At 41.6% G+C, this 26,868-nt stretch overlaps 3 protein-coding genes across 3 annotated transcripts; 2 read left to right on the forward strand and 1 right to left on the reverse strand.

Annotated features, from left to right (window-relative positions):
• Window positions 1–1,588: 1,588 nt before the first annotated feature.
• On the reverse strand, window positions 1,589–1,723 carry CTRU02_201815 (uncharacterized protein; the record flags this gene model as incomplete). Its single annotated transcript, XM_070203931.1, has 1 exon — window positions 1,589–1,723. The coding sequence occupies one exon, from the start codon at window positions 1,721–1,723 to the stop codon at window positions 1,589–1,591; it is 135 nt and encodes a 44-aa protein (XP_070062513.1).
• A 4,094-nt stretch (window positions 1,724–5,817) lies between these two features.
• On the forward strand, window positions 5,818–7,034 carry CTRU02_201816 (uncharacterized protein; the record flags this gene model as incomplete). The annotated part of the gene is made up of 2 exons (XM_070203932.1): window positions 5,818–6,967; window positions 7,003–7,034. 2 exons carry the CDS (start codon window positions 5,818–5,820, stop codon window positions 7,032–7,034), a joined length of 1,182 nt encoding a protein of 393 aa, XP_070062514.1.
• An 8,071-nt stretch (window positions 7,035–15,105) lies between these two features.
• CTRU02_201817 (gag protein) lies at window positions 15,106–15,993 on the forward strand (the record flags this gene model as incomplete). Its single annotated transcript, XM_070203933.1, has 1 exon — window positions 15,106–15,993. The coding sequence occupies one exon, from the start codon at window positions 15,106–15,108 to the stop codon at window positions 15,991–15,993; it is 888 nt and encodes a 295-aa protein (XP_070062515.1).
• Window positions 15,994–26,868: the final 10,875 nt, after the last annotated feature.

Genomic DNA, 26,868 nt, shown 5'->3' on the forward strand with positions numbered 1-26,868 from the left:
CTGCTGCGGACATCACGTATATGCGGGTCGTATGCGGCGAAGGAGGGCGATTTTTGAGGCCTTAAGGAGAATAAGAGGCATAAGTTACGAGAAGGCTATGACGCAATTCGGGCCTCGGGCGCGTGTGTCCGTATTAATTGCAGCTGTAGGAATTTGTTCAAAAAAAAATGCAAGGGGACTACTTAGGTAGTCTGAAGTAGCAAGATGGGGTTGGAATTTTGATCTTGGTTACTGCATTTCGGTAACGCCGACAACCAGCGTAACCCCTCAAAAAGAAAGAAACATGTCGAGAGAGGAATTGCGTTGACAACCTGCTTTTTTCGACTTGCATGGAAAATGTCAAGACGCGCAAGTCGGTATGTCCGAATACCCTCCCTACCTCCAATATTGAAAGTCGTCTGGCGTCCGAAAGTTGGGATGCAACGTTAGGTTTCATCCCGTCGAGACCAAGTGCTGATTAATGCGACCGCGAATAGTCTAGTCGGCATGTTGTACTAAAATCGTCCCAAGTTTTGGCGTCATGGGCGTTGCAATCGGGAGTGCCCGCGATTACGATCGTGGGGAGGGTGACTTCCCGCCGAATTGAGTTTCACTAGTGTCGGGGGCAAAACGGTTGATTCAACCTCTGTTTATGACTGCGCTCAATACGTTTGTATGGAATGGTGCGTAATTTGAGCATGGTAGTGATTGTTGGATTTGAATGGCAAATGATATAGAGTTATAAAAGCCGTGTTGTTTTTGCAATGTTCTGTTGCTGTAAGAACTTTATGATTTTAGCCTAAAGGTCGTTAAAGGATTATAGCTTTGTAACACTCGCACGTATATAGGCTGTTTATAGGCTGATGAGTTAACCGACTAGGTTTAAAGTTACTTGATTAGGAACACATCCTTCGTTGTAACCATCAAGGTGACTATTGATAATCGCAAGTTCTAAAATCAACAGACTCTATCATGTCAATCTGTTTTTTTAGGCAAAATGCAGCGTTGAGTCAACAAAACTGTAGGTTTCACAGGGGGTGAAACGGAATTCCGTTCGTCAATAACAAATAACAGTAAATTGGTTCTAATCGATGGTTCATGATAGTTGAAAGTGGTGTTGTTGACTAGAAGGTGGGGATATTCCCCCTTGGCCTGTTACGTGGGTCTGGGAGGCTTGGGCCTCTCAGCCTGGCGGGCGTGTGGCTGGAAGTGCCACACGACTCCGTATTCCAACTATCGCAATACTGGAAACTCTCTTTTTATGGTGTTGAAGCGGTTGAAATACGTTGTCCCTATATAGTTCCGTCTCCTCGTCAATTCGGCTTCCTATCCTTACTTTCTCCCGTAGTTACGGTCTTGTTACCTATCCCTCTATACGTATCGTTATCGTATTGCTATTAACGAATCTCTCGAAGGCTCGATTTGGTTTGCTCTTCGTAAGGGCATTAGTAGGGTTGTCTTCGCCGTTAATCTAACGAATTTCTTATAGTTCTCGTCTTTCGTACGATTGTCTTAACGCTATAATATCGACCATAAGTCGCTTTTCTTTAGTAATGCCTAGCTTTACGAGATACTCGTATAGCAAATAAGAATCGGTATAGATAACTATCTAAATCGTTAGTAGGTTAAGGTAGTTAGTAATTATCGCTAGGGTTATAGCAAGGGCGTAGGCTATATCGACGCTAGCGACTATCCCGTAGATCTCTAACGCTAATACGCTACGGGTGACTTGTTTACTCTTCATAAAGCTATAATAAACGAGGTTATTATAAATCGTAAATTCTCCGTTATTACTATTAGAAGAAGTATCGTTAGCTAGGATAATTAGAAACCTTAATTAAGAGGAGAGGTTATAGTTATTAGCAAACGACTTGTTAACGAAAACGAATAGCTTAGCTATTATAAGGTTAAGTAAGATAAACGTTATTCCTCGGTTAGGCGATTCTATTTACTATCAAATCCGTTGATTTAGTATTTTTATTACTTTTAGCGAAGGGTCTTAGTATTAGGTAGTAGTAGATAAATCGAAACAAGCCTCGGGTTAGCAAATTAACGCGATATACGCCCTTCTAGTATGTTGTTCGATATATTACTATTTTAGGTTAGGTTTAGTAGTCTTAATATATCGTAACTTCTTAGCCTATTCCTTTTGCCTTAAATTAATCGAATTATCGGTTGATAGCACGACTATCCTTCTATTAAATTAGAAGGGTTTGTTAATTATAAGGATATTCTTTGCTTTTACCATAAAAGCTGCTTTTTCTAACTATTTGTCTTCTAATTATAAGAACGCCTTGTCTAACAAACCGAAGGTATCGTCGGTTTACATGCCGATATAGCTAAAGTATAGATTTTCGGTAGATAAGATTAATAAGCATAGATCGTACGAAGAAGTAACTATCTAGAGATTCTCTCTATAATACTTATAATACGTTGCCTACTAGTAGGTTCTAGCTTCTACGATTCCGTATAAAGGCTTTACAACCTCTATAATAATCCCTTTTAGGTACTAGTCTTAAATTTGCTTCGGTAAGTAGGTAAGAATAGTACGATTAAGCCTTATAAAAGATTAAACGTAGGCTTATATAATATCTCGAAGCTATAGTTATTTCCCTTCTCGTAGGAGTAATAAGGTAATTAATAGAATTAGCTATTAACTTGCCTGCTAAATCGTTAGCGATTAGGTTAATATAGCCTTCTTACTATCGTCGGTATAACCCTATATTATAAGTCTTAATTTCTCGTAGGGTTTAGTTATTTTACCCTTAACTTCGTTAATAATACGAGATCGGAAGATTCGTACGTTCTAATGCCTTCTCTTATTAAACTAGGTAAATTTAAATACTCCTCTAGTAATAAGGCTATTAATCTCTTATTTAGTTAACTATTCGAACGGTTCGCCTAGTATAGTAATTGTTGCAATAGTTAGAATACGGAGTCGTATAGCTGTTAGAAGTATAAGTATATTATACTTCTATTTTACTTATTTATCCTATTTAGTCTTATCTAAGACTTAGTAGGACTTACAAAAGTAACTAGCTAAGAATGGCTGCTTGCTAGTTTAAACATATGATATTCAGATCCCTATGGAATACTCTCTTTAACCTTATCTAAAAGTCTATTTAGTTAAAGAAGATTCTAGTCTGATTTATAAGCTGCTTTATAAGCTAGTTGACGTATATACTTACGTATACTAAACCTAGCTTATAGCTTCCTATATTAGCTATTATAGGCGACGTTATACTACTATATAACTAGCCTAATTCTCTCCCTTAGCTAGCTATTAGTTCCTCAACCAACTCAGCTTCAATATAAGCCTATACATTCTTTACTATTAAAGCCCTACTTCATAAGTACAAGTTCCCTTACTCTAATACCCTGTTATAAGGATATCGTACTATCTACGAGATTCCTACCTACCGTTCCAACAGGTTATGAGCCCAGCGGAGTAATAACTTTACTTATTCTTTTATCCTCAACTCTTCGGTTATTAAATATCTTAAACTCTATTTTATTCCTATAAACGATATAAGTTTTAGGAATTTATATTTATTATTCTTTTAAACCGTATATTATTATAACGGTTATTATTATAACGGCTATATTCCCCTAAGACGAAAAGTCTAAAACTTTAACTCTATTCTAGTACTATTAAGGCAGACGAAGTGTAAGTCCTTAGTACTACTAAATACGAGACTATTAAGGGGATTACGTCTTAGAAACTATTATTCTAAGATATTACTTGCTGCTTTTAGTGCTTATATACCCTATTATAAAGGCATATCCTAGGGCTTAGCACTTAATAACAAGGCAAAATACCTGTTATTTACTCAAGGCATAGCTCCTTAGTATCTTCAGCAGCCTATTAAGGGATAAATTCCCTATATTATAAGCAGTTTTTGGGCTATAAGTCCCCTATCTCAAGGGCAATAAGTACCCAAGGGCTATAAGTCCCTATATTTAAGGGCAATAAGCACCCTATTAAAAGTCAATATGTCTTCGACTACTACGACTACTACTACTGCTATAAGAGCCGTTACAGGCTGTTTAATGCCTGAAAATCAACGATTAAAGGGTATAGATAACTGGAATACCTGGATTACTACCCTTCAAATCTATTTTAAATTGCTGAATTTATCCCAATACTTTGAGGATCAAGAGAAATATTCAGCTATAACCGAAGAGCAAAAATCACAAGCCTTACTAGTTATAAGGCAAAATTTACAGCCAGAACCTCTTAGCCTGGTTTTTAATAATAAAGACCCAGCAGAAGCCCTAAAGTTACTAAAGGATACCTATGAAGGTTCCGGGCCGGTTCTAAGGCAACAGCTATATCTCGAATTCCACGCTATTAAATTCGAGGATTATAGCTCTTTAAATCTATTTATTAGCTCTTTTAAGGCTTATTTATCTAAATTAGCCTCTGTAGGAGCAAAAATCGAGACTATAGACCAAAATACGGTCTTTATAGCTGCCTTATCAAAATCATTTCCTATTTGGGCTGAAAGGCAAAGGGCTGCCTTACGTTCTAAAGAGATACCTACTTTAGAAGCCCTTATTACAGATATATTAGATGAAAATAGGCGTGATGAGGACACCCCTATGTCTAATTCCTATATCCATAGGCAACAGTCTCAACAACGGTCTCAAAAAGACTAAGAGGTCTAACTATAGACCTAATGCCTTTAAAGGCAATAATAAAAGGGAAAACCAACAGCCTCCTAGCAACTCCTACTCTTTCTATAATTTAGAATATTATAGTGGGATTGATGCTAGTTACTTTAATAAGAGGCCTAATAGCCCTAGTTCTAGTTCTAGTCCTAAGAACTGGTGGCTATATGATTCCGGTTCTACTGTTCACATAGCTAACAGTAGAGAATTCTTTACAGCCTATACTTCTAAAGACAACCTCCCAGAAGTCAAAACAGGCGCTGGACCTATAAAACCTAAGGGCCAAGGTACTATAGACCTACCGCTCTACTTTAAAGGTCAAAGGTCAACTATTAGGCTTGAACAAGTCTTATATATACCGGATTTCCCTATAAATATTATTTCAGGTCTAAGGCACTATCTCTCAGGAGGCTATATTAACGGGAATTATTTATATACTCCGTCTCACAAAGCCTTTGCTGCCTTAAATATCCCTAAAAGGAGATTTTTCCTATCTATATATGGGAAATTAGAACCTGATATTCATAGTTTGAGGAATAAGAAGACGAATAAGTCCTCCTCAACTAATAAGACTAAAAAGTCTACTACCTCTAATTATAACGAGGTTGATTTATCCTCTAGAATCGATGAACTTTCCGATTCTGAAGCCTCTAACTATATGGCTTTTGAGGAATTACAAGGTAACCCTAACCCTAAGGGTCTAAAGGGTCAAAATAACCCTAATCTTAAGGGTAATAACCCTACTAATCCTACTATAAATTGGCATAACAAATTAGGACATCCTAGTTACTCTTACTGTCACAGTTCTATTAGACACAACAGTAGGGATGCCACAGTTATGGGGCTGCCAGTGTGGCTGCCAGTGGGGCTGCCACACGTGGGGCGATACTGTCGCCCTAGACCGCCCTATAGGTATATTAGACCACCTGTTCGCTAGACCTAGGATAGACCTAACCTAATAGACAACAATGACTAGAACGACTTATTAACTGTGACAAGTGGTAGCACAACCTACTTTGCGATCCCTCGCGACCTCATAGTTAATTTTTCAGCATGGGCAAATAAGCTACTTTTTTCAATCCGTTGAGAAACACCAGACCGTGGCCAATCCGCCCGCACCAGGCTAATTCTGCTGCTAACGCTGCTGCTAACGCCGACGCCGCCAATATGCGCGCACCAGCTATACTATTCGCCTCCCCTCAAGACCCTACGCGAGACCATCACCCCTCGTACCGTCAACGCCGTTATCCCTCTACGCCTACGCCAGCGTGGGACCCAACGGTATGGCCGTCAATTGACGACCTCAAGGCTATCCAGACCCGCCAACAGCGCCCAGAGCCCTGCCGGAAGTGTAGCGCTAGATTCCCCAGCAAGAACGCTCTCTTCCGCCACGTCTATGCCAATAGCTGTGGAAGCCAGTTTCGCTGTCGCATCTGCTATAGCGATTTCACATCTCGCAACGCCCTATTCCGACACCTACAACAGGGCTGCCAGCCCTCAGCCTGTAGGGCTGGAATCCCACAGCAGGAGACTGCTAAGACTGCCGAGATTACTGAGACTGCCGAGACTGCCGAGACTGCCGAGACTACTGCCGAGACTACTGCCGAGACTGCCGAGACTACTGCCGAGACTACTGCCGAGACTGCCGAGACTGCCGAGACTACTGCCGAGACTACTGCCGAGACTGCCGAGACTACTACCGAGACTACTGCCGAGACTACTGCCGAGACTGCCGAGACTACTGCCGAGACTGCCGGCCAGACCATAGAAGTTATAGAACGGGCTTCTGCGCCGTTTCTACAGACCCTATTCAACGCCGCTAAGCATGCCCATATCTATACCGAAATTAGCCTCTGTATGACTATGCTACAGTCCCAACGACAACAACAGCAACTGCTTTTCCTACCAGACCCAGGGAGAAGATTCGCAGCCATAACGAACATTCAGCAACGATACGGAGTATTCTGGCCCGACGCCGACAGCAAGTACGGCAGGGAGCCTATATTCTATGACCAACAGACACTATGCTACCGAGACGTAGATCTATGGCTCTTAGCAATTGGAAGGAAAATCGTTAATCCATACGCTCGAGACGAAGTCCTCCGAGAATGGCAGAGCCTACTCAGAGGTAAAGCACTCAGCTGGTGGGAATATCACCTTAGGCCCGTGGAAAGGAACCGGTATAGGGCCCTAGGATGGTACGGCCTACAGAAGGGACTAAGTGCCCGCTTTGGGCCAACCCAGCTAGTTAATTACAGCCAGCCAGCCAGCCAGCCAGACAGTTACGCCCAGCCAGACAGTTACGCCCAGCCAGTTAATTACAGCCAGCCAGCCAGCCAGCCAGACAGTTACGCCCAGCCAGACAGTTACGCCCAGCTAGTTAATTACAGCCAGCCAGCCAGCCAGCCAGACAGTTACGCCCAGCCAGACAGTTACGCCCAGCCAGTTAATTACAGCCAGCCTTAGGCATACCCCCCTATTACGCCTCGCACTAATAGAGGCCTAAGGAAGTCATGTTATTAAGCCGTTTAAAGTCATGTTTAGGCAGCCGAAACGATCGGGACGATCGTCTTTTTCGGGACGGGCACCTGTCACAGTTCTATTAGACACAACAGTAGGGATGCCACAGTTATGGGGCTGCCAGTGTGGCTGCCAGTGGGGCTGCCACACGTGGGGCGATACTGTCGCCCTAGACCGCCCTATAGGTATATTAGACCACCTGTTCGCTAGACCTAGGATAGACCTAACCTAATAGACAACAATGACTAGAACGACTTATTAACTGTGACACTTACCTATATAAGACAGCTAAGATAACTAAGGGGATTCCTATCAACCAGCTTAAAAAGGACGATTTACAGTGCCCTAGCTGTGAGAAAGCTAAGTTAACTAGACAACAGTCTATAGTTAACTATAACAGGGCTACTAAACCTCTCGATCGACTATGTATCGATACGATTAAGATTACGCCTTCTACTATAGCTGGGAATATCTACGCTATCCCATATACTGACGATTATACTAGCTATAGAGATATAGATTTCAGTCCTACTAAGGATAAAATCTTATCTCTTGTATAAAATAAGCTAGAATATTATTATACGCAGTATAACCAGTACCCTAAGTCATTACGAATTGATAATGGTACTGAATTCGCTATAAGCGAATTAGAAGCCTATACTAAACCTAAAGGGATAGTTATAGAGCTTACTACTGCATACACGCCAGAACAAAACGGTATAGCTGAACGAGCAAATTAAATCATAGTTGAAAAGGCTAGAACTATATTACTAGCTTTAAAACTACCTCTATTTCTATGTGATGAAGTCTTTAAAGCTGTTATTAAGTTATTAAACTATACAGCTACTTCAAGACTCCCTATTACACCATACGAGGCATTTTTCAACTATATATTTCCTAATAAGGATAATCGACCTGATTTATCTTCCTTATATAACATAGGAGATTCGGTCTATATATATTATCCTAAGGAAAAACAAGTCAAATCGAATAAGGTTTATACCTATACTCAAGAGGGCATATACCTCTATACAGAGGCAACGAATATTCATATTATATACTGCCCTACTAAGCCTTATAAATCACGAATCATAAGGGCTACTCATATTCGTTTTATACGAAATACTATAAGAGAGGGGGAACAAGAGGCTCAAGATTCCTCTAAATCCATTACTTCTAGTATTTCTAAAGACGTCTCTAGAGACGTTAAAGAAGCTAAAGAAGTTATACCCTCTAAAGACGTCTCTAAAGACGTTATAGTCTCTAAAGACTTTAAAAACAAAATCGAAATTAGGCTTCCTTCTATTAAGAACAAGGAGGAATATATAACTATTAAAGAGAATAACTATATTATTCACTATCTCTTTTCTAGTTACTATACTAAGGAACCGTCTACTATTAAACAGGTTCTTAAAAGCCCTGAAAAAGACAAATGGCTTAAAGCTATATATCAAGAGATTTCCCAACTTATCTCTAAAGGCACCTTTAAGGCTATAAATTCTAAGTTAGCCTCAACCCAGCCTATAACGGCTAGATGGGTATTTAAGCGGAAATTATTACCTAATGGAATAATCGATAAATATAAAGCCCGCCTTGTGGCTAGAGGCTTTGAACAACGTTACGGAATCGATTATTTCCAGACTTTCGCTATAGGGTCTAACCCTACAACTTATAGGGTTTTATTTGCCCTTGCCGCCTATTACGATTGGGAAATTCATCATATCGATATCATAGGAGCTTTTTTAAACGGCGAATTAGAGGAAGATATCTATTTAGATCCCTCTAATATTCCTCTAGCTGAATTCTTTAAACAGAACCCTAAACAAAACACTATAGGATATAATCCTACTAGTAATCAGGTTCTAAAGCTAGAAAAAGCCCTATACGGCCTAAAACAGAGCCCTCGACAGTGGCAACTTAAGGTTAAGGCTATATTTAAACAACTAGGCCTACAACCTCTTAAATCCGACGAGGCAACCTACTATAATAATAATAAGGACAATCCTATTATCATAGTAACCCACGTCGACGATTTTATTATATTCGCTAAGAATCTTAACGAAATAAAGAAGCTTAAGTTATTGGTTTCTAAATTCGTTGAAATTAAGGATCTAGGCGAAATCAGCTATTTTCTAGGTCTCAAGATCACTAGAGATAGACCTAATGGGTCTTTACAAATCTCTCAAAGCCACTATATTCAACAAATCCTAGAAAACAACAACTTTAACGGCATTCAAGAGGCTATACGAGAGGCTATTTGGCTTCAAGGTCTCCTATCTGAACTAGGCTTTAACTATAAGCCAATACCAATCAAAACCGATAATAACGGAGCCCTAAACCTAGCCTATAACCCAGAATATCATAATCGAACAAAACACACGGCGATATACTATTATTATACTAGGCAAGAAGTAGAAAAAGGAAATATCTCTATATCCTATATTCCTTCTACTAGTATGCCGGCTGACGGGTTAACTAAGCCTCTATCTAGACCTAACTTTATTAAGTTTATTAAACTTATAGGTTTAGATCCTTCTTCTAGTATTAACTAGAATTACCCTTTTATCTTTTCTACTAAATAGTATAAAAGAGGGGGTGTTAGAAGTATAAGTATATTATACTTCTATTTTACTTATTTATCCTATTTAGTCTTATCTAAGACTTAGTAGGACTTACAAAAGTAACTAGCTAAGAATGGCTGCTTGCTAGTTTAAACATATGACATTCAGATCCCTATGGAATACTCTCTTTAACCTTATCTAAAAGTCTATTTAGTTAAAGAAGATTCTAGTCTGATTTATAAGCTGCTTTATAAGCTAGTTGACGTATATACTTACGTATACTAAACCTAGCTTATAGCTTCCTATATTAGCTATTATAGGCGACGTTATACTACTATATAACTAGCCTAATTCTCTCCCTTAGCTAGCTATTAGTTCCTCAACCAACTCAGCTTCAATATAAGCCTATACATTCTTTACTATTAAAGCCCTACTTCATAAGTACAAGTTCCCTTACTCTAATACCCTGTTATAAGGATATCGTACTATCTACGAGATTCCTACCTACCGTTCCAACAATAGCACTTCCAGCCACACGCCCGCCAGGCTAAGAGGCCCAAGCCTCCCAGACCTACGTAACAAGCCAAGGGGGAATATCCCTACCTTCTAGTCAACAATACTACTTTCAACTATCATAAACTATCGATTAGAACTAATTTACTATTATTTATTATTAACGAACGGAATTCCGTTTCATCCCTTGTAAAACCTATACTGATTAGTAGTAAACCTTATAGTTGCTATTAATTTAGTTAACTTTATAATTACTACTTTGCTACAGATAAACTATAGATTAGCAAGGTTAATACTAGAAGAGACGACTTTTTAAACTGGATACCTAAGCCTAGGTAAAAGTAGGGATTTCGTGCTAACGAGAGAAGAAGCGAGAGTAACTAGGATCTACGGAAACTAGTAGAAGAAAGCTTCTTTTCCTCGAATCTACTAGCAATCCGATTATTCGAGTAACCTAGGGACTGCTATGCTTACCTTAGGCGGGATAAGGTTAATCGTAGCTAATTATCGCTAGCAAAAGCGTTCTATCACGCGTTTTTAATTATTAGAAAAAGAGACCTACCGAATCGACGGTCCTCTAACCTCTTTACGCTATAAGGGCGAAGATTTACGAATCCTATAAGGGATAACAACTTCCCTAACTATAACTATCCCCCACGCGCGGTGCTAATTACGAAGCGCCTGCTAGTTTCTCAATAAATCCCTAGACGAGGTGCTAACCGCGAGGCGCCTGCTATAAGAGACCTCCCTATAAGAAGAAAAATATGCCGAAAGGCAAGCAGAGACTACCGGCGGTAATCCGCCTATATAGCTATATATATACGCCTCCGAGGCTGCGGCTTAGGAGAAACGTACGTAGTTATAAGCGTTATAAGGCTAACTGTCTACTAGATTCTAAACTTCTTAATAGTAAGGAGTAAAGCCTAAAGCGAGAAAGAGAGATTTACGAGAGAATCTACGAAGTAATCCTTTTATATTGTTAGAATAAAGCGAAATTTACGAGAAGGATCGCTTACAAGCGGCGTTACTATTAAAAGCTAATTAATAATCCCTATCCTATAGAGAATCGAAAGTATAATCAATCTAGCAGTATAGGGTAACTAGGCAATCGACCTTATAAACGCTAGCCTATAGTAACTAGGTTCCTATATAGGTTTCTTACTTAAGACTTATAAGAAGAGGAATCTTACAGGCCTCGAGCTATGGAACGAAGTTTCTCCCGATTTTGCCGACTAGTTAGAAGAAGACTTCTAAAACGTACCTCCCCTAATCCTACGATTCTTTAAAGACTATTTAATCGGTAACGGCGTCTATGTCGAAATAGATGGTAAGAAAATCTCGAAAAACGTGGTATTAGCTTTTAAAAAGGAAGAATTCTACTACTGGTTACCTTAAGAACTCGAACAAGGCGTTAAGAGATATCGCAACTTAAAGGCTTTGATAAAAGACCCCAAATTCTACAAAGAGATTACGAGACTAGCAATAGTAGCTAATAGTATAGGAGGAAGAGTCGAACTAACCTTATAGCTACCTTCTTTATAAGAATAATAATAGTAGTAACTACCGTACCAACTGCTATATCCTACGGTCTTTTTGTTAATAGACTTCTAACTATACGAGTTAATAGACTATATCGGAAAGTAATTAATAGAATTCGCAAAACTATACCCTAACGATATGAAATATAGCGGCGATATGTACGATATACTTGAAAAGAAGATGTTAGTATTTGTGGATTACTATAGAATGCTAGGAATTTATACCTCCTAATATAATAAGGTACTTCCCCTAATACTGAAAGGAATAGCTAAAACCTACTTCTATGCCTCGATTAAAGTGATCAACTGTTAGAAGTATAAGTATATTATACTTCTATTTTACTTATTTATCCTATTTAGTCTTATCTAAGACTTAGTAGGACTTACAAAAGTAACTAGCTAAGAATGGCTGCTTGCTAGTTTAAACATATGACATTCAGATCCCTATGGAATACTCTCTTTAACCTTATCTAAAAGTCTATTTAGTTAAAGAAGATTCTAGTCTGATTTATAAGCTGCTTTATAAGCTAGTTGACGTATATACTTACGTATACTAAACCTAGCTTATAGCTTCCTATATTAGCTATTATAGGCGACGTTATACTACTATATAACTAGCCTAATTCTCTCCCTTAGTTAGCTATTAGTTCCTCAACCAACTCAGCTTTAATATAAGCCTATACATTCTTTACTATTAAAGCCCTACTTTATAAGTACAAGTTCCCTTACTCTAATACCCTGTTATAAGGATATCGTACTATCTACGAGATTCCTACCTACCGTTCCAACATCAACCTATAGCCTAACTTCGAGACTATGATTAACTAATTGAAATTATACTTCGAGACTAAGGAAAGGTAATAAGCGTATATTACGTAGTAGAATATAACTATTCTTCCCTAAATCATTCGCGATAACCTTAGAAAGACTAAATCGGAGTGTTTTGACATATTATGTAATAAATTAAGCAAGATTTAGCCTGGTTTGCTATAATAGGATTATAACGACCGATCTCTCTATACCTAACTTCTATATGCTTGTAGAGATATTCTAGAGTGTGTAATAGCGTTATTTATACCGGCTAAGACATATGAGGGACTTTATAGCTAATTAATCTCGTCGATCGAGATAGCTACCTGTCTTAACTAATAATAATTTAACATAGTAGCTAACCTACTAGAGTAGTACTAGACCGATAGAACTTTTAACGGTCGAGGGTGTTATTTACGATATAGTCGTTTATTACGAAGTCGATTATTACAAGGAAGAAGCTGTAACAGACCCCTATTACTGCTAATACCTAAGAAGTATTATGTATATAGAAAACCTAACTGCTGGTTAACTAAATATACTATAGAAGAGAGACGAAAAGCGTACGAGAAGTTTAAAACTACTTAATATGCCTAGGATACGTTACTTCTAGCATATAGCTAATTTTTCGTCTAATACAAGGGTTTCGACGGGTTAGACTTATAACCTACCGCCGAAGACCCCTAGCAATACTACTACGTAACCGAACAAACTAGTAAAAGTAACGAAGAGGAAGAGACCGGTAGTAATAGTTAATTTTAGGTTACCGCCTATTTTACTATAATAGTAATTAACGGTAATAGGATCGCTACGATCCTAGTAGACTAGTTAACCTACTATGCTATTACAAAAAAAGACCTCTTCCGTAACTAACTAGAACCGAAAGAGCTACCTTTGCAATTTATACTCGAGGGATGCTATTCTGCCTAGAACTTTTAAGGGATTATGCCTGACTCGGGTATAGTAGGATTCTTAACCGCTAGCTACCTATAATTCGTAGCCTTATAATAAATTTACGAAGGAATTATATTAAATACTAAGGCGGCTGGCGGCGTTATAGTGAAATTCGGCGATAGGATATTATTAAAGCTTATAGGGACTACTAAAGTGCTAACGCCGTTTAGAAGCGTTAAATTTTACGTTATTAAGACTAATACTCCCTTCCTTATATGCCTAGGAGATATAGACCGATTGAAGGTCTACTTTAATAACGTTACGAATACCTTTATCTAAGGAAATAAGGTTATACTTATTATTTACAAATAAGGCTACTTATAGTTATTACTTAATAAGGAGAAACTACTTGCTTAGAACTACCTTATAAACGCTAAATTGCGACGGGTTTACCGTTGCTTCGGATACCTATCTGTTTAACGATTATACAAGGTGCTTTAGAAGGCCGGCTACCTAGTTAAAATTACGGCAATTAAGCAACTATCGAAAGTCTGCTATCGATACTAAATATACGTACTAGCGCTATTACGGTTTAAATTCACGTTACGAAACGATTACGAATTTAACTATAAGGTTATCGCCGACATAATATACCTTAAGGGTAATAGACCGGTCTTCTACGTTGTCGATACTGCTACGGCGTTTAACGCCGCCTAGTTCCTTAAGGATATTTCTACGAAAGCTACTTAGGAAGCCTTACGCTTCTGCTAGATAGATATGTATTAGGGACCCCTAGACTAGCTAGTTACCGACGCTAGAATAAACTTCTGCTTAATAGAATTCCGAAACGCAGCGAAAGGAATAGCAATTAAAATCAAGGAAATTCCTATAGAAGCCTATAACAGTATTAGGAAAGTTAAACGATACTATATATCTCTAAGGAAGGCGTACGAAATTATTAAAGTAGAAGACTTAATAATTACGCTAGAATTAGTATTTTAAATAGTAGTTAAAGTAGTTAATGTCAGATTGAGCGCGCTACGCGAGGCTTCGGCAACGCTCGGCAGAACACTATTTCCGAGCGCCGAGCCCCGGGTCAGGGGGTGGCATACCCCCTTCCCTACGCGCCCCTGAAGGGCCCTTAGACAGTTACACACATAACGGAATATACATCGTTCTGAACCCTCAATTCGACAATTAACAGTCTGATACGTGCTGCGTTTACGTTAAACGCCGCCAGCCATCTATTCTACGCATACGAAAGCCCTTTCTACGCGCCCAATTGAACCCCTATCGTCGAAATGTCCTCCTCAAGCGCGAAAATCACCCTGAATACCCCTGCCGACTGGATCCTATGGATCGACCAGCTGCAGTCGAAGGCCAAGTCCTACGACCTCTGGCGATATATCGATCCCCAGCGCCCAGGCGCCTTAAACACGGGACAAACGCGTCTCGAGCGGCGGATGGAGCGGCCGAAGCGCCCCGAAATATACGATCACCCTAAGACCGGCAAAGCCGAAGTGCTAAACGAAGACGCCGACTACGAAACGCGCGCACAAGCGCTGGAGGAGCTCTCGGCAGCCAATCTCGCCCTGTATAAGGAACGTCGGTCTGAATATATGGAGCGCTCCAAGACCCATGAAGCGTTCCTGAAAGGGATTCGCGTGCTCGAAGACTGGGTCCGAGATACAGTCAGCACCTCTCTCCTCAAGAGCTGCTGTACCGCGGACCGCGCACTGGACCGCTGGGTCTACGCGTTGAAGGAACGCGTAGGGATAACCACTCGTGAGAGACGCACCGCCGCGAGCGAAGCATATAAGAGAGCGCTCCAGATACCGGAGCGGAAGCGACTCGCAACGAAGAAAGAGCTGGAAGAGTGGCTTACGAAGTGGGAAGAATCAATCCACGAAGCAGCAGCGGCGGGCGTCCCGGGTACCGAGCTCCCCAGTATATGGTTCCCGGAATTCACCTACGCCGTGAGCCACAGCTACGCCGATACATGGATCTTCTCATACCAGACCGTCAAGGACGAACGCGTCGAAAGCGAGAAACTGAGCGTTGGAGAAGTCCTGTCAGACGCGCGGCGGTTCCTACAAACAACCTCTCAACACAACCCGAAGAAGCAGGCCGGACGCGGAGCGTTTGGTCCTACCACAGAAGCCACTTCAAGAAACGAAGAGGAAGGGGAACGAACTTCCCCCGCGCGCCTAACGGTACTAATGAGAAGCAGCCGGGGATCTCGAGGAAACACGCGCTCCAGAGGAGGAGCTCGCAGAGACCGGTCGCGGAAGAGAAGCGATGGGGAGAGCGAGGGCAACCGGCTGTGCCCTGCGTGCCTGAAACCTCACCCGCTCTCGAAGTGCTGGCTCGTCAACGAACGGGAGCGCCCTGAGTGGTACGAGCCGAGTAGAGAGCTTCTCGCGAACCTCGACGAGCGGATGAGAAAAGACGAAACGCTCGCAAACCGTGTCAGGAAGGTAAGAGAACCAGCGAAAGAAGAACACTGACTATATGGCCGAAGCAAGGGGACCGTCCCGAGTGCCTTCCACACCGCTCCGGAGACATACGAGCTCTTCAGATCGGCGATCCTGGACTCTGGATCAACGATCCATGTATTCAACGACCCCTCGTGGTTCACCACACTGTCAGGAAAGCGCAACAGGCGCCAGAAACTCGCTCCGCGTGCCTGGATAGGCTACCTAGTCGGCTACACATCAAGCAACTCGTTCCGGATATGGAATCCCCTGCGTAGTGAAGTATTTACCACGCGCGATGTGGTGTTTAACGAGAAATGCCACTTCGACGGCAACGTCAGGTCCCTAGTGGGAGAAATCAACCACCTCGACCTGCAGGCGATTCAGCAGCGCATAGAGGAGCTGATCAGACAGACCACGGGCTCAGAAAACTATATACAAAGCGCTGACGAAGAAGCAGAAGAAGTCTCAGAGCACGCCGATCCCGGTGAGCCTGCCCTGGAAGCAGCAGAAGCGCTCGGGCACCATAACGCTGAAGCGGACGCGCCTAAGCAAGTGGAAGGGCAATACACGGGAGCGCGGTTTGAGCCCTTTCCGACGCCGGAGGCGTCGCCTCCCACATCCTTTCTCGCGGTGCTCACCGAGCTCGACGTGAGGGGGTGGGGAGAAGAGCATACGCGGGATATCCCCGCTACGAAGCCCATCTATAAGAAGGTCACACCACGGACGTCGTACAAAGCCGCTTTTCTAGCTGGAACGACGCTTCACAAACAAAACCCTAGACGTCAAGACGGCCCACGAAGGGATCGCGTTGTGCCTGGCCAGCCGCGCGCCCCTGAGAGGGTTTCCGAGGCAACCTTCACCGTGAAATCCGGGAATGACGGCGCGGATGAAGGCCCTTTGGAAGACCAAGTTACAGGTCAGCAAGAGGCAAGTGAATCCCAGGAAGGTTGCTCCGTGGTAGAAGCGTTTGAGACAAGTGAGCCCAGCTCCCACAGAGACCGGAGCCAGACGCTCGCAGAAGAGACGAAGGATCTCAGAGCGCGCGGTAACCGGGATGTGGTGACTGCGTTGGCGCCGACCGAGCTCCGCTCCCGCGTGGAAGCGCAAGGCCGAAAGAAAGGCGCCTACTGGAGGGATCTGGCCCCTTTGCCAACGTCTCACGATCAGTTGCAACGTCACCCTTTCCGGGAGGAGTTCCTGCGCGCTGAAAGAAGCCACCTAGACGGGCACAAGGAGTCCCGCTCGTGGGAAGAGGTCGCAAGAAGCGCCTCGCGCGGCTACCAGGTCCTCGGATGCCACTGGGTATACACTTACAAGCTTGATAAGCACGGGCGATTAGCCAAATTCAAGGCACGCCTGGTTATTCGAGGAGACCAGCAAGCAAGAGACGCGCGGGAGACGTACGCCGCGACGCTCGCAGGTATGTCGTTCCGAGTTCTGATGGCCGTTGCCGCGCGCTTTGACCTAGAATTACTACAATACGATGCGGTAAACGCCTTCGTCCACGCGGATCTAGACGAGACCGTCTATATGGAGCTTCCGCCGGGCTACCGCGTTCCAGGAAGAATCCTGCGATTGAGAAAGGCGCTATACGGCCTACGACGTTCCCCTCTCCTGTGGCAACGCTACTTAGAAAAGGGACTCGTAGAACGTGGATTCGAACGCGTGGCAGGCGAGAATTGCTGCTGGCAAAAAGGCGAAGTCATGTTCTTCTTCTACGTGGACGACTGCGTACTGGCGTTTCCCCGCGCGCGCAAGGAGGCAGCGCTGCGGGAGGTCTCTGAGCTACAGAAGCGCTACCACTTCGAAGGAGGCGGAGACCTCCAGTGGTTTTTAGGAATCGAGGTCATACGAGACCGAGCCACACGCCGATTATGGCTCTCGCAGGCAGTTTACGCCGAGAAGGTGAGGCGGCTGCTTCCACCCACAGCTAACGCGTTAGAAGACGGTTCTGAAGCGCGCTCGTACACTCCTATGGTCCTGGAGGAGCTTCTACCCTACGAAGGAGAGGCCAGCGCGTGGGAAGTCAACCAGTACCAGAAGAAGGTCGGGACTCTCCTATACGCCGCAATAATGACGAGACCCGACGTCGCGTTCGCGGCAAGCCGTCTCGCGCGCTTCAACCAGAATCCCGGGCCGAAACACCAACGCGCAGCGGACAGAGCGCTCGCCTACCTCTATTCCACCCGCTACCTCTGCCTCGAATACGGCTGCGAACCCGGCAGCGAGGAAGACACGCTTATCGTGGCGTCAGATGCCAGCTTCGCAGACAACTCCCTGGATCGGAAGAGCTCTCAGGCGCTCGCTATGAAGCTATTCGGCGGGCTCGTTGCGTGGCGCGCTAACAAACAGGCCACGGTCACCACATCTACGACGGAAGCTGAGCTGCTATCCCTCTCGCAAGCAGCAAAGGAAGCGCTATTTGCAAGCCGCCTGATCTCCGCGCTAAACGTACACCTTCCAACAGAAGAAGCGCCGGAAGCGACGTTTCCCGCAGAAAAGCGCAGCGTACCCACGATTCAGATCCAATGCGACAACTTACAGACCGTTCGACTGGTGACAACGGATCTAGTGACCCTTCAGACGCGCTTACGGCACGTGGATATTCACAACCACTGGCTACGACAAGAGGTCGCAGCGAAGCGCGTATCCGTGGCATACACACCGTCGTCAGAGCTTATGGCAGACGGTCTGACGAAGAGTCTCGCGCTCCCACAGTTCCGCGAGTTCCGGAAGCAGGTCCGTATGAGCGAACAGGCAGAGCTCCTGAAGCGGAATCGGAGACGCGAATTAGAAGAAGACGAAGAAGCGTGGGCCAAGAGAGCCGCGCAGGAAGACGTCTGGGCGGTCGAAGACCACGAGAAGCGCGCTCCGAGTGCCACGGGAAGCTCGTGACTTGCTGTGGTACGCGAGTTGTACGTATAAAACGTCCTCTTAGCAGAAGGAGAGGAGACAGCGCAGTAGAAAGCCTACCAGCCGAGGGATGAGCGAAAGAAGAGCTCTGAACGCAGTGTAATCTAAATACGAGGGGGAGAGGGCGACTCGAGGGCAGGGAAGCCCCGATTCGGCGCTCCCCTGAGGGGGTGTGTCAGATTGAGCGCGCTACGCGAGGCTTCGGCAACGCTCGGCAGAACACTATTTCCGAGCGCCGAGCCCCGGGTCAGGGGGTGGCATACCCCCTTCCCTACGCGCCCCTGAAGGGCCCTTAGACAGTTACACACATAACGGAATATACATCGTTCTGAACCCTCAATTCGACAGTTAACGATACTGCTAGCCTAAACGGAATAGTATTAATACTCTTAGTATTCGGCTTATACTTACAAATTACTAACGATTCGTTGCTATCTCCCGAAGTTATAAGGCGGGCGAAAGCGATTAAGAAGGCGACAAGCGAAGTATACGAACTTTATATAAGGCGATAGGTAGCAGAAGCTATTACTACTTATAATAGCCTTGATATAGGGTTAATTGTTAATTTACTACTACGGTCGTAAGTACAAGTATAGCGCGAAAAGAAGGGCTGGACCGGACCGTTTACTTTAGCAGTTATAAACAGCGAAACTTATATTGTCGATACGCTACGTAGTCTGAAGACCTTCTGGTCTACCGTAGTCAAACTATACTATAAAGATCCCTAGGAAGTAGTACGCGACGAGATTATCGTCGCCGGCGGAGGCAGTAAACCGGACGAACCGCAAGAGGCACCGGAGCCACCGAGAAGACGCCTAGGCAGACCCCGGAAGAGACTACTACTAATCGCCTACTTTATAAAGGAATTTAACGATAACCCGGATTATTAATAAATATTCCTATCGATTAAGGAGTAAGTAGACGAAGAATTAGTAATCAAACTACGACGAGAAAGTATTATTACTATACTAGGCGAACCGTTCGAATAGTTAACTAAATAAGAGATTAATAGCCTTATCGCTAGAGGAGTATTTAAATTTACCTAGTTTAATAAGAGAAGGTATTAGAACGTACGAATCTTCCGATCTTGTATCGTCTACGAAGTTAAGGGTAAAATAACCGAACTTTATGAGAAATCGAGACTTGTAATATAGGGTTATGCTAACGATAGCAAGAAGGCTATATTAACCTAATCGCTAACGATTTAGTAGGCGAGTTAACGGCTAATTCTATTAATTACCCCGTTACTCCTACGAGAAGGGAAATAACTATGGCTTCGAGATATTATATAAGCCTACGTTTAATCCTCTATAAGGCTTAATCGTACTATTCTCGCCTACCTACCGAAGCAAATTTAAGACTAGTACCTAAAAGAGACTATTATAGAGGTTGTAAAGCCTTTATACGGAATCGCAGAAGCTAGAACCTACTAGTAGGTAACGTATTATAAGCATTATAGAGAGAATTTCTAGATAGTTACTTCTTCGTACAATCTATGCTTATTAATCTTATCTACCAAAAATCTATACTTTGGCTATATCGGTATATAAACCAACGATACCCTCGGTTTGTTAGACAAGGCGTTCTTATAATTAGAAGACGAATAGTTAGAAAAAGCAGCTTTTATAGTAAAAGCGAAGAATATCCTTATAATTAACAAACCCTTCTAATTTAATAGAGGGATAGTCGCGCTGTTAACCGATAATTCGATTAATTTAAGGCAAAAGAAATAAGCTAAGAAGTTACGATATATTAAGACTACTAAACCTAACCTAAAATAGCAATATATCAAACAACGCGCCAGAGGGGCGTATATCGCGTTGATTTGCTAACCCGAGGCCTGTTTTGATTTATCTACTACTGCCTAACACTAAGACCCCTTGCTAGAAGCGATAAAAGCATTAAATTAACGGATTCGATAGTAAATAGAATCGCTTAACCGAGGAATAACGTTTATCCTACTCGACCTTATAATAGCTAAGCTATTCGTTTTCGTTAACAAGTCGTTTGCTAATAACTACGACTTCTCCTCTTAATTAGGGTTTCTGATTATCCTAGCTAACGATACTTCTTCTAATAGTAATAACGGAGAATTTACGATTTACGGTAACCTTGTTTATTATAGCTTTACGAAGAGTAAACAAGTTACTCGTAGCGTATTAGCGTTAGAGATCTACGGGATGGTTGCTAGCGTCGATATAGCCTACGCCCTTGCTATAACCCTAGCGATAATTACTAACTACCTTAACCTACTAACGATTTAGATAGTTATCTATACCGATTCTTATTTGCTATACGAGTGTCTCGTAAAGCTAGGTATTACTAAAGAAAAGCGACTTATGATCGATATTATAGCGTTGAGATAATCGTATAAAAGACGAGAACTATAAGAAATTCGTTAGATTAACGGCGAAGACAACCCTACTAATGCCTTTACGAAGAGCAAACTAAATCGAGCCTTCGAGAGATTCGTTAATAGCAATACGATAACGATACGTATAGAGGGATAGGTAACAAGACCGTAACTACGGGAGAAAGTAAGGATAGGAAGCCGAATTGACGAGGAGACGGAACTATATAGGGACAACGTATTCCAACCGCTTCAACACCATAAAAAGAAAGTTTCTAGTATTGCGATAGTTGGAATACGGAGTTGTGTAGTACTTCTAGCTATACGCCTGCCAGGCTGAGAAGCCTAAGCCTCTTAGACCTACGTAACAGGCTAAGGGGGAATATCCCTACCTTCTAGTCAATAATACTACTTTCAACTATTATAAACTATCGATTAGAACTAATTTACTATTATTTATTATTAACAAACGGAATTCCGTTTTACCCCTTATAAAACCTATAGTAATAATACCTTCTCGTCGTAGTTTGATTACTAATTCTTCGTCTACTTACTCCTTAATCGATAGGAATATTTATTAATAATCCGGGTTATCGTTAAATTCCTTTATAAAGTAGGCGATTAGTAGTAGTCTTTTCTAGGGTCTGCCTAGGCGTCTTCTCGGTAGCTCCGGTACCTCTTGCGGTTCGTCCGGTTTACTACCTCCGCCAGCGACGATAATCTCGTCGCGTACTACTTCCTACTACGGTATCTTAGCTTCGGGTTCTTCTTCTTCTAGCGCGGCGATGGAATTAAGTAGTTGATCGGGATCTTCGTAATATAGTTTGACTACGGTAGACCGGAAGGTCTTCGGACTACGTAGCGTATCGATAGTATAGGTTTCGCCGTTTATAGCTACTAAAGTAAACAGTCTAGTCTAGCCTTTCTTTTCGCGTTATACTTATACTTACGACTATAGTAGTAAATTAACAATTAGCCTTATATTAAGGTTATTACGGGTAGCGATAGCTTCTGCTACCTATCGCCTTGCGTAAAGTTCGTATACTTTGCTTATCGCCTTCTTAATCGCTTTCGCCTACCTTATAACTTTAGGAGATAGTAGCGAATCGTCGGTAATTCGTAGGTATAAGCCGAATACTAAGAGTATTAGCACTATTCCGTTTAGGCTAGTAGTATTGTTAACTGCTTTAACTACTGTTTAAAGTATTGATTCTAGCGTAATTATTAAGTCTTCTGCTTTGATAATTTTGTACGCCTTCCTTAGAGGTGTATAGTATTGTTTAACTTTCCTAATACTGTTATAGGCTTCTATAGGAATTTCCTTGATTTTAATTGCTATTCCTCTCGCTACGTTTCGGAATTCTATTAAGCGGAAGTTTGTTCTAGCGTCGGTAACTAGCTAGTCTAGGGGTCCTTGATATATATCTATCTAGCAGAGGCGTAAGGCTTCCTAAGTGGCTTTCGTAGAAATATCCTTAAGGAACCGGGCGGCGTTAAACGCCGTAGCGGTATCGACGACGTAGAAGACCGGTCTATTACCCTTAAGGTATATTATGTCGGCGATAACCTTATAGTTAAATTCGTAATCGTTTCGTAACGTGAATTTAAACCGTAATAGCGCTAGTACGTATATTTAGTATCGATAGCAGACTTTCGATAGTTGCTTAATTGCCGTAATTTTAACTAGGTAGCCGGCCTTCTAAAGCACCTTGTATAATCGTTAAATAGATAGGTATCCGAAGCGATAGTAAACCCGTTGTAATTTAGCGTCTATAAGGTAGTTCTAGGCAAGTAGTTTCTCCTTATCAAGTAATAACTATAGGTAGCTTTATTTATAAATAATAGGTATAACCTTATTTCCTTAGATAAGGGTATTCGTAACGTTATTAAAGTAGACCTTTAATCGGTCTATATCTCCTAGGCATATAAGGAAGGGAGTATTAGTCTTAATAACGTAAAATTTAATGCTTCTAAACGGCGTTAGTACTTTAGTAGTCCCTATAGACTCTAGTAGTATCCTATCGCCGAATTTCACTATAACGCTACTAGCCGCCTTGGTATTTAACGTAATTCCTTTGTAAATTTGTTATAAGGCTACGAATTATAGGTAGCTAGCGGTTGAGAATCCTGCTACGCCCGAGTCGGGTATAATCCCTTAGAAGTTCTAAGCAGAGTAGCATCCCTCGAGTATAAATTGCGAAGGTAGCTTTTTCGGTTCTAATTAGTTGCGAAAGAAGTCTTCTTTCGTAATAGCATAGCGGGTTAACTAGTCTGCTAAGATCGTAGCGATCTTGTTACCGTTAATTGCTATTATAGTGAAATAGGCGGTAACCTAGAATTGACTATCGCTACCGGTCTCTTCTTCTTCGTTACTTTTACTAGTTTATTCGGTTACGTAGTAGTATTGCTAGGGGTTTTTAGTAGTAGGTTATAGGTCTAACCTGTCGAAACCCTTGTATTAGACGAGAAATTAGCTATATGCTGGAAGTAACGTATCCTAGGCATATTAGGTAGTTTTAAACTTCTCGTATGCTTTTCGTCTCTTTTCTATAGTATGTTTAGTTGACTAGTAGTTAGGTTTTTTATATACGTAGTACTTCTTAGGTATTAGTAGTAATAAGGGTTTATTACGGCTTCTTCTTCGTAATGATCGACTTCGTAATAAACGACTATATCGTAAATAACGCCCTCGACCGTTAAAAGTTCTGTCGGTCTAGTACTGCTTTAGTAGGTTAGCTACTATGTTAAATTATTATTAGTTAAGACAGGTAGCTGTCTCGATCGACGAGATTAATTAGCTATAAAGTTCTTCGTACGTCTTAGCCGGTATAAATAACGCTATTACATACTCTAGAATATCTTTATAAGCGTATAGAAGTTAGGTATAAAGGGATCGGTCGTTATAATCCTGTTATAGCAAACCAGGCTAAATCTTGCTTAATTTGTTATATAGTATGTTAAAATACTCCAATTTAGTCTTTCTAAGGTTATTGCGAATGATTTAGGGAAGAGTAGTTATATTCTACTACGTAACGTATGCTTATTGCCTTTCCCTAGTCTCGAAGTATGATTTTAATTAGTTAATTATAGTCTCAAAGTTAGGCTATAGGTTAATTACTTTAATCGAGGCGTAAAAGTAGGTTTTAGCTATTCCTTTTAGTATTAGGGGAAGTACTTTGTTATATTAGGAGGTGTAAATTCCTAGCATTCTATAGTAATCTACGAATACTAGCATCTTCTTTTCGAGTATATCGTATATATCGCTGCTATATTTTATATCGTCGGGGTATAGTTTCGCGAATTCTATTAATTGCTTTCCGATACGGTCTATTAACTCGTATAGTTAGAAGTCTATTAACAAAAAGACCGTAGGATATAGCAGTCGATACGGTAGTTACTACTATTATTATTCTTATAAAGAAGGTAGCTATAAGGTTAGTTCGACTCTTCCTCCTATACTATTAGCTACTATTGCTAGTCTCGTAATCTCTTCGTAGAATTCGGGGTCTTTTATCAAAGCCTTTAAGTTGCGATATCTCTTAACGCCTTGTTCGAGTTCTTAAGGTAACCAGTAGTAGAATTCTTCCTTTTTAAAAGCTAATACCACGTTTTTCGAGATTTTTTTACCATCTATTTCGACATAGACGCCGTTACCGATTAAATAGTCTTTAAAGAATCGTAGGATTAAGGGAGGTATGTTTTAGAAGTCTTCTTCTAACTAGTCGGCGAAATCGGGAGAAACTTTGTTCTATAGCTTAAAGCCTATAAGATTCCTCTTCTCATAGGTCTTAAGTAGGAAACCTATATAGAAACCTAGTTACTATAGGCTAGCGTTTATAAGGTCGATTGCCTAATTGCCTTATACTACTAGATCGATTATATTTTCGATTCTTTATAAGATAGGGACTATTAATTAGCTTTTAGTAGTAACGCTGCTCGTAGGCGATCCTTCTCGTAAATTTCGCTTTATTCTAATAGTATAAAAGGATTACTTCTATTTAGAATCTTAAATTCTAATCCTTAATAGCGTTAGCTACGATTAGTATAAGATATAGGCCTAGAAGTAGGAGTTAAAAGACGATTCGGGATATTATAATTCTAAAAGGAAAGAATCGTAAAATCGGGGATTTTCGTCGGTTCGTTATTTATTTCCGTTAGCGCCGTTCTTGCTAATATTCTCGAGGGGTATAAGGGTATATATAGGTCTCGAATTAGTAAGGAGAGAGTTCTACCGTAGATTCTTTCGTAAATCTTTCTTTCTTGCTTTAGGCTTTGCTCCTTACTATTAGAAAGTTTAGAATCTAGTAGATAGTTAGCTTTATAACGCTTATAACTACGTACGTTTCTCCTAAGCCGTAGCCTCGGAGGCGTATACGTATAGCTATATAGGCGGATTACTGCTAGTAGTCTCTGCTTGCCTTTCGGCGTATTCTTCTTCTACTAGTAGGGAGGTCTTTTATAGCAGGCGTCTTGCGGTTAGTACTTTGTCTAGGGATTTATTAAGAAACTAGTAAGCGCCTCGTAATTAGCACTGCGCGTGGGGGATAGTTATAGTTAGGGAAGTTGTTATCCCTTATAGGATTTATGAATCTTCGCCTTTATAGCGTAAAGAGGTTAGAAGACTATCGATTCGGTAGGTTTCTTCTTTTAGTAATTGAAAACGCGTAATAGAACGCTTTTGCTAGCGATAATTAGCTACGATTAACCTTATCCTGCCTAAGGTAAGCATAGCAGTCCTTAGGTTACTTAAATAATCGGATTGCTAGTAGATTCGAGGAAAAGAAGCTTTCTTTTACTAGTTTCCATAGATCTTAGTTACTCTCGCTTCTTCTCTCGTTAGTACGAAATCCCTACTTTTACCTAGGCTTAGGTATCTAGTTTAAGAAGTCGTCTCTTCTAGTATTAACCTTGCTAATCTACGGTTTGTCCGTAGTAGAGTAGTAATTATAAAGTTAACTAAATTAATAGCAACTATAAGGTTTACTATTAATTAGTATAGGTTTTATAGGGGGTGAAACGGAATTCCGTTCGTTAATAACAAATAATAGTAAATTAGTTCTAATCGATGGTTTATAATAGTTGAAAGTAGTATTGTTGACTAGAAGGTGGGGATATTCCCCCTTGGCCTGTCACGTGGGTCTGGGAGGCTTGGGCCTCTCAGCCTGGCGGGCGTGTGGCTGGAAGTGCCACACGACTCCGTATTCCAACTATCGCAACAAAAACAGCCACTCACACTACACTATCAAAATTATGTGTGTCAAAATAGGCGATGAGTGCACTCTTTGTATTGTTTCTCTTCTGAGGATTATATTGTCACTATTTTGATAGAAGTGAGATTGCACTATACCCATGTAACTCATTCTCTCTTTAGCTCGACTTTCCCCGCAAGCCAACTTCAAACGAACAATTCAAAACATGCGATGAAAGAAATACAAGAGTAGCAATTCTACAAAATACTTTCAACCGAACGTTTACCGCTTGAAACAAATTTCAAAGTCAACGTCAGGTTGGCTAGACCAGGGTTCACACTGTTCCACGAATGTTTCAACATACTCGACGTCTCCTCCTCCCTGGCATTAAAGACATATATCTAGTCCATGTAAGATGGGCCTCTAAATATCTATTCTGACCCAAGGTAAACG

The sequence above is a fragment of the Colletotrichum truncatum genome, assembly GCF_014235925.2.
Source record: "Colletotrichum truncatum strain CMES1059 chromosome Unknown Contig_0001, whole genome shotgun sequence".
Classification (NCBI taxonomy): Eukaryota; Fungi; Ascomycota; class Sordariomycetes; order Glomerellales; family Glomerellaceae; genus Colletotrichum; species Colletotrichum truncatum.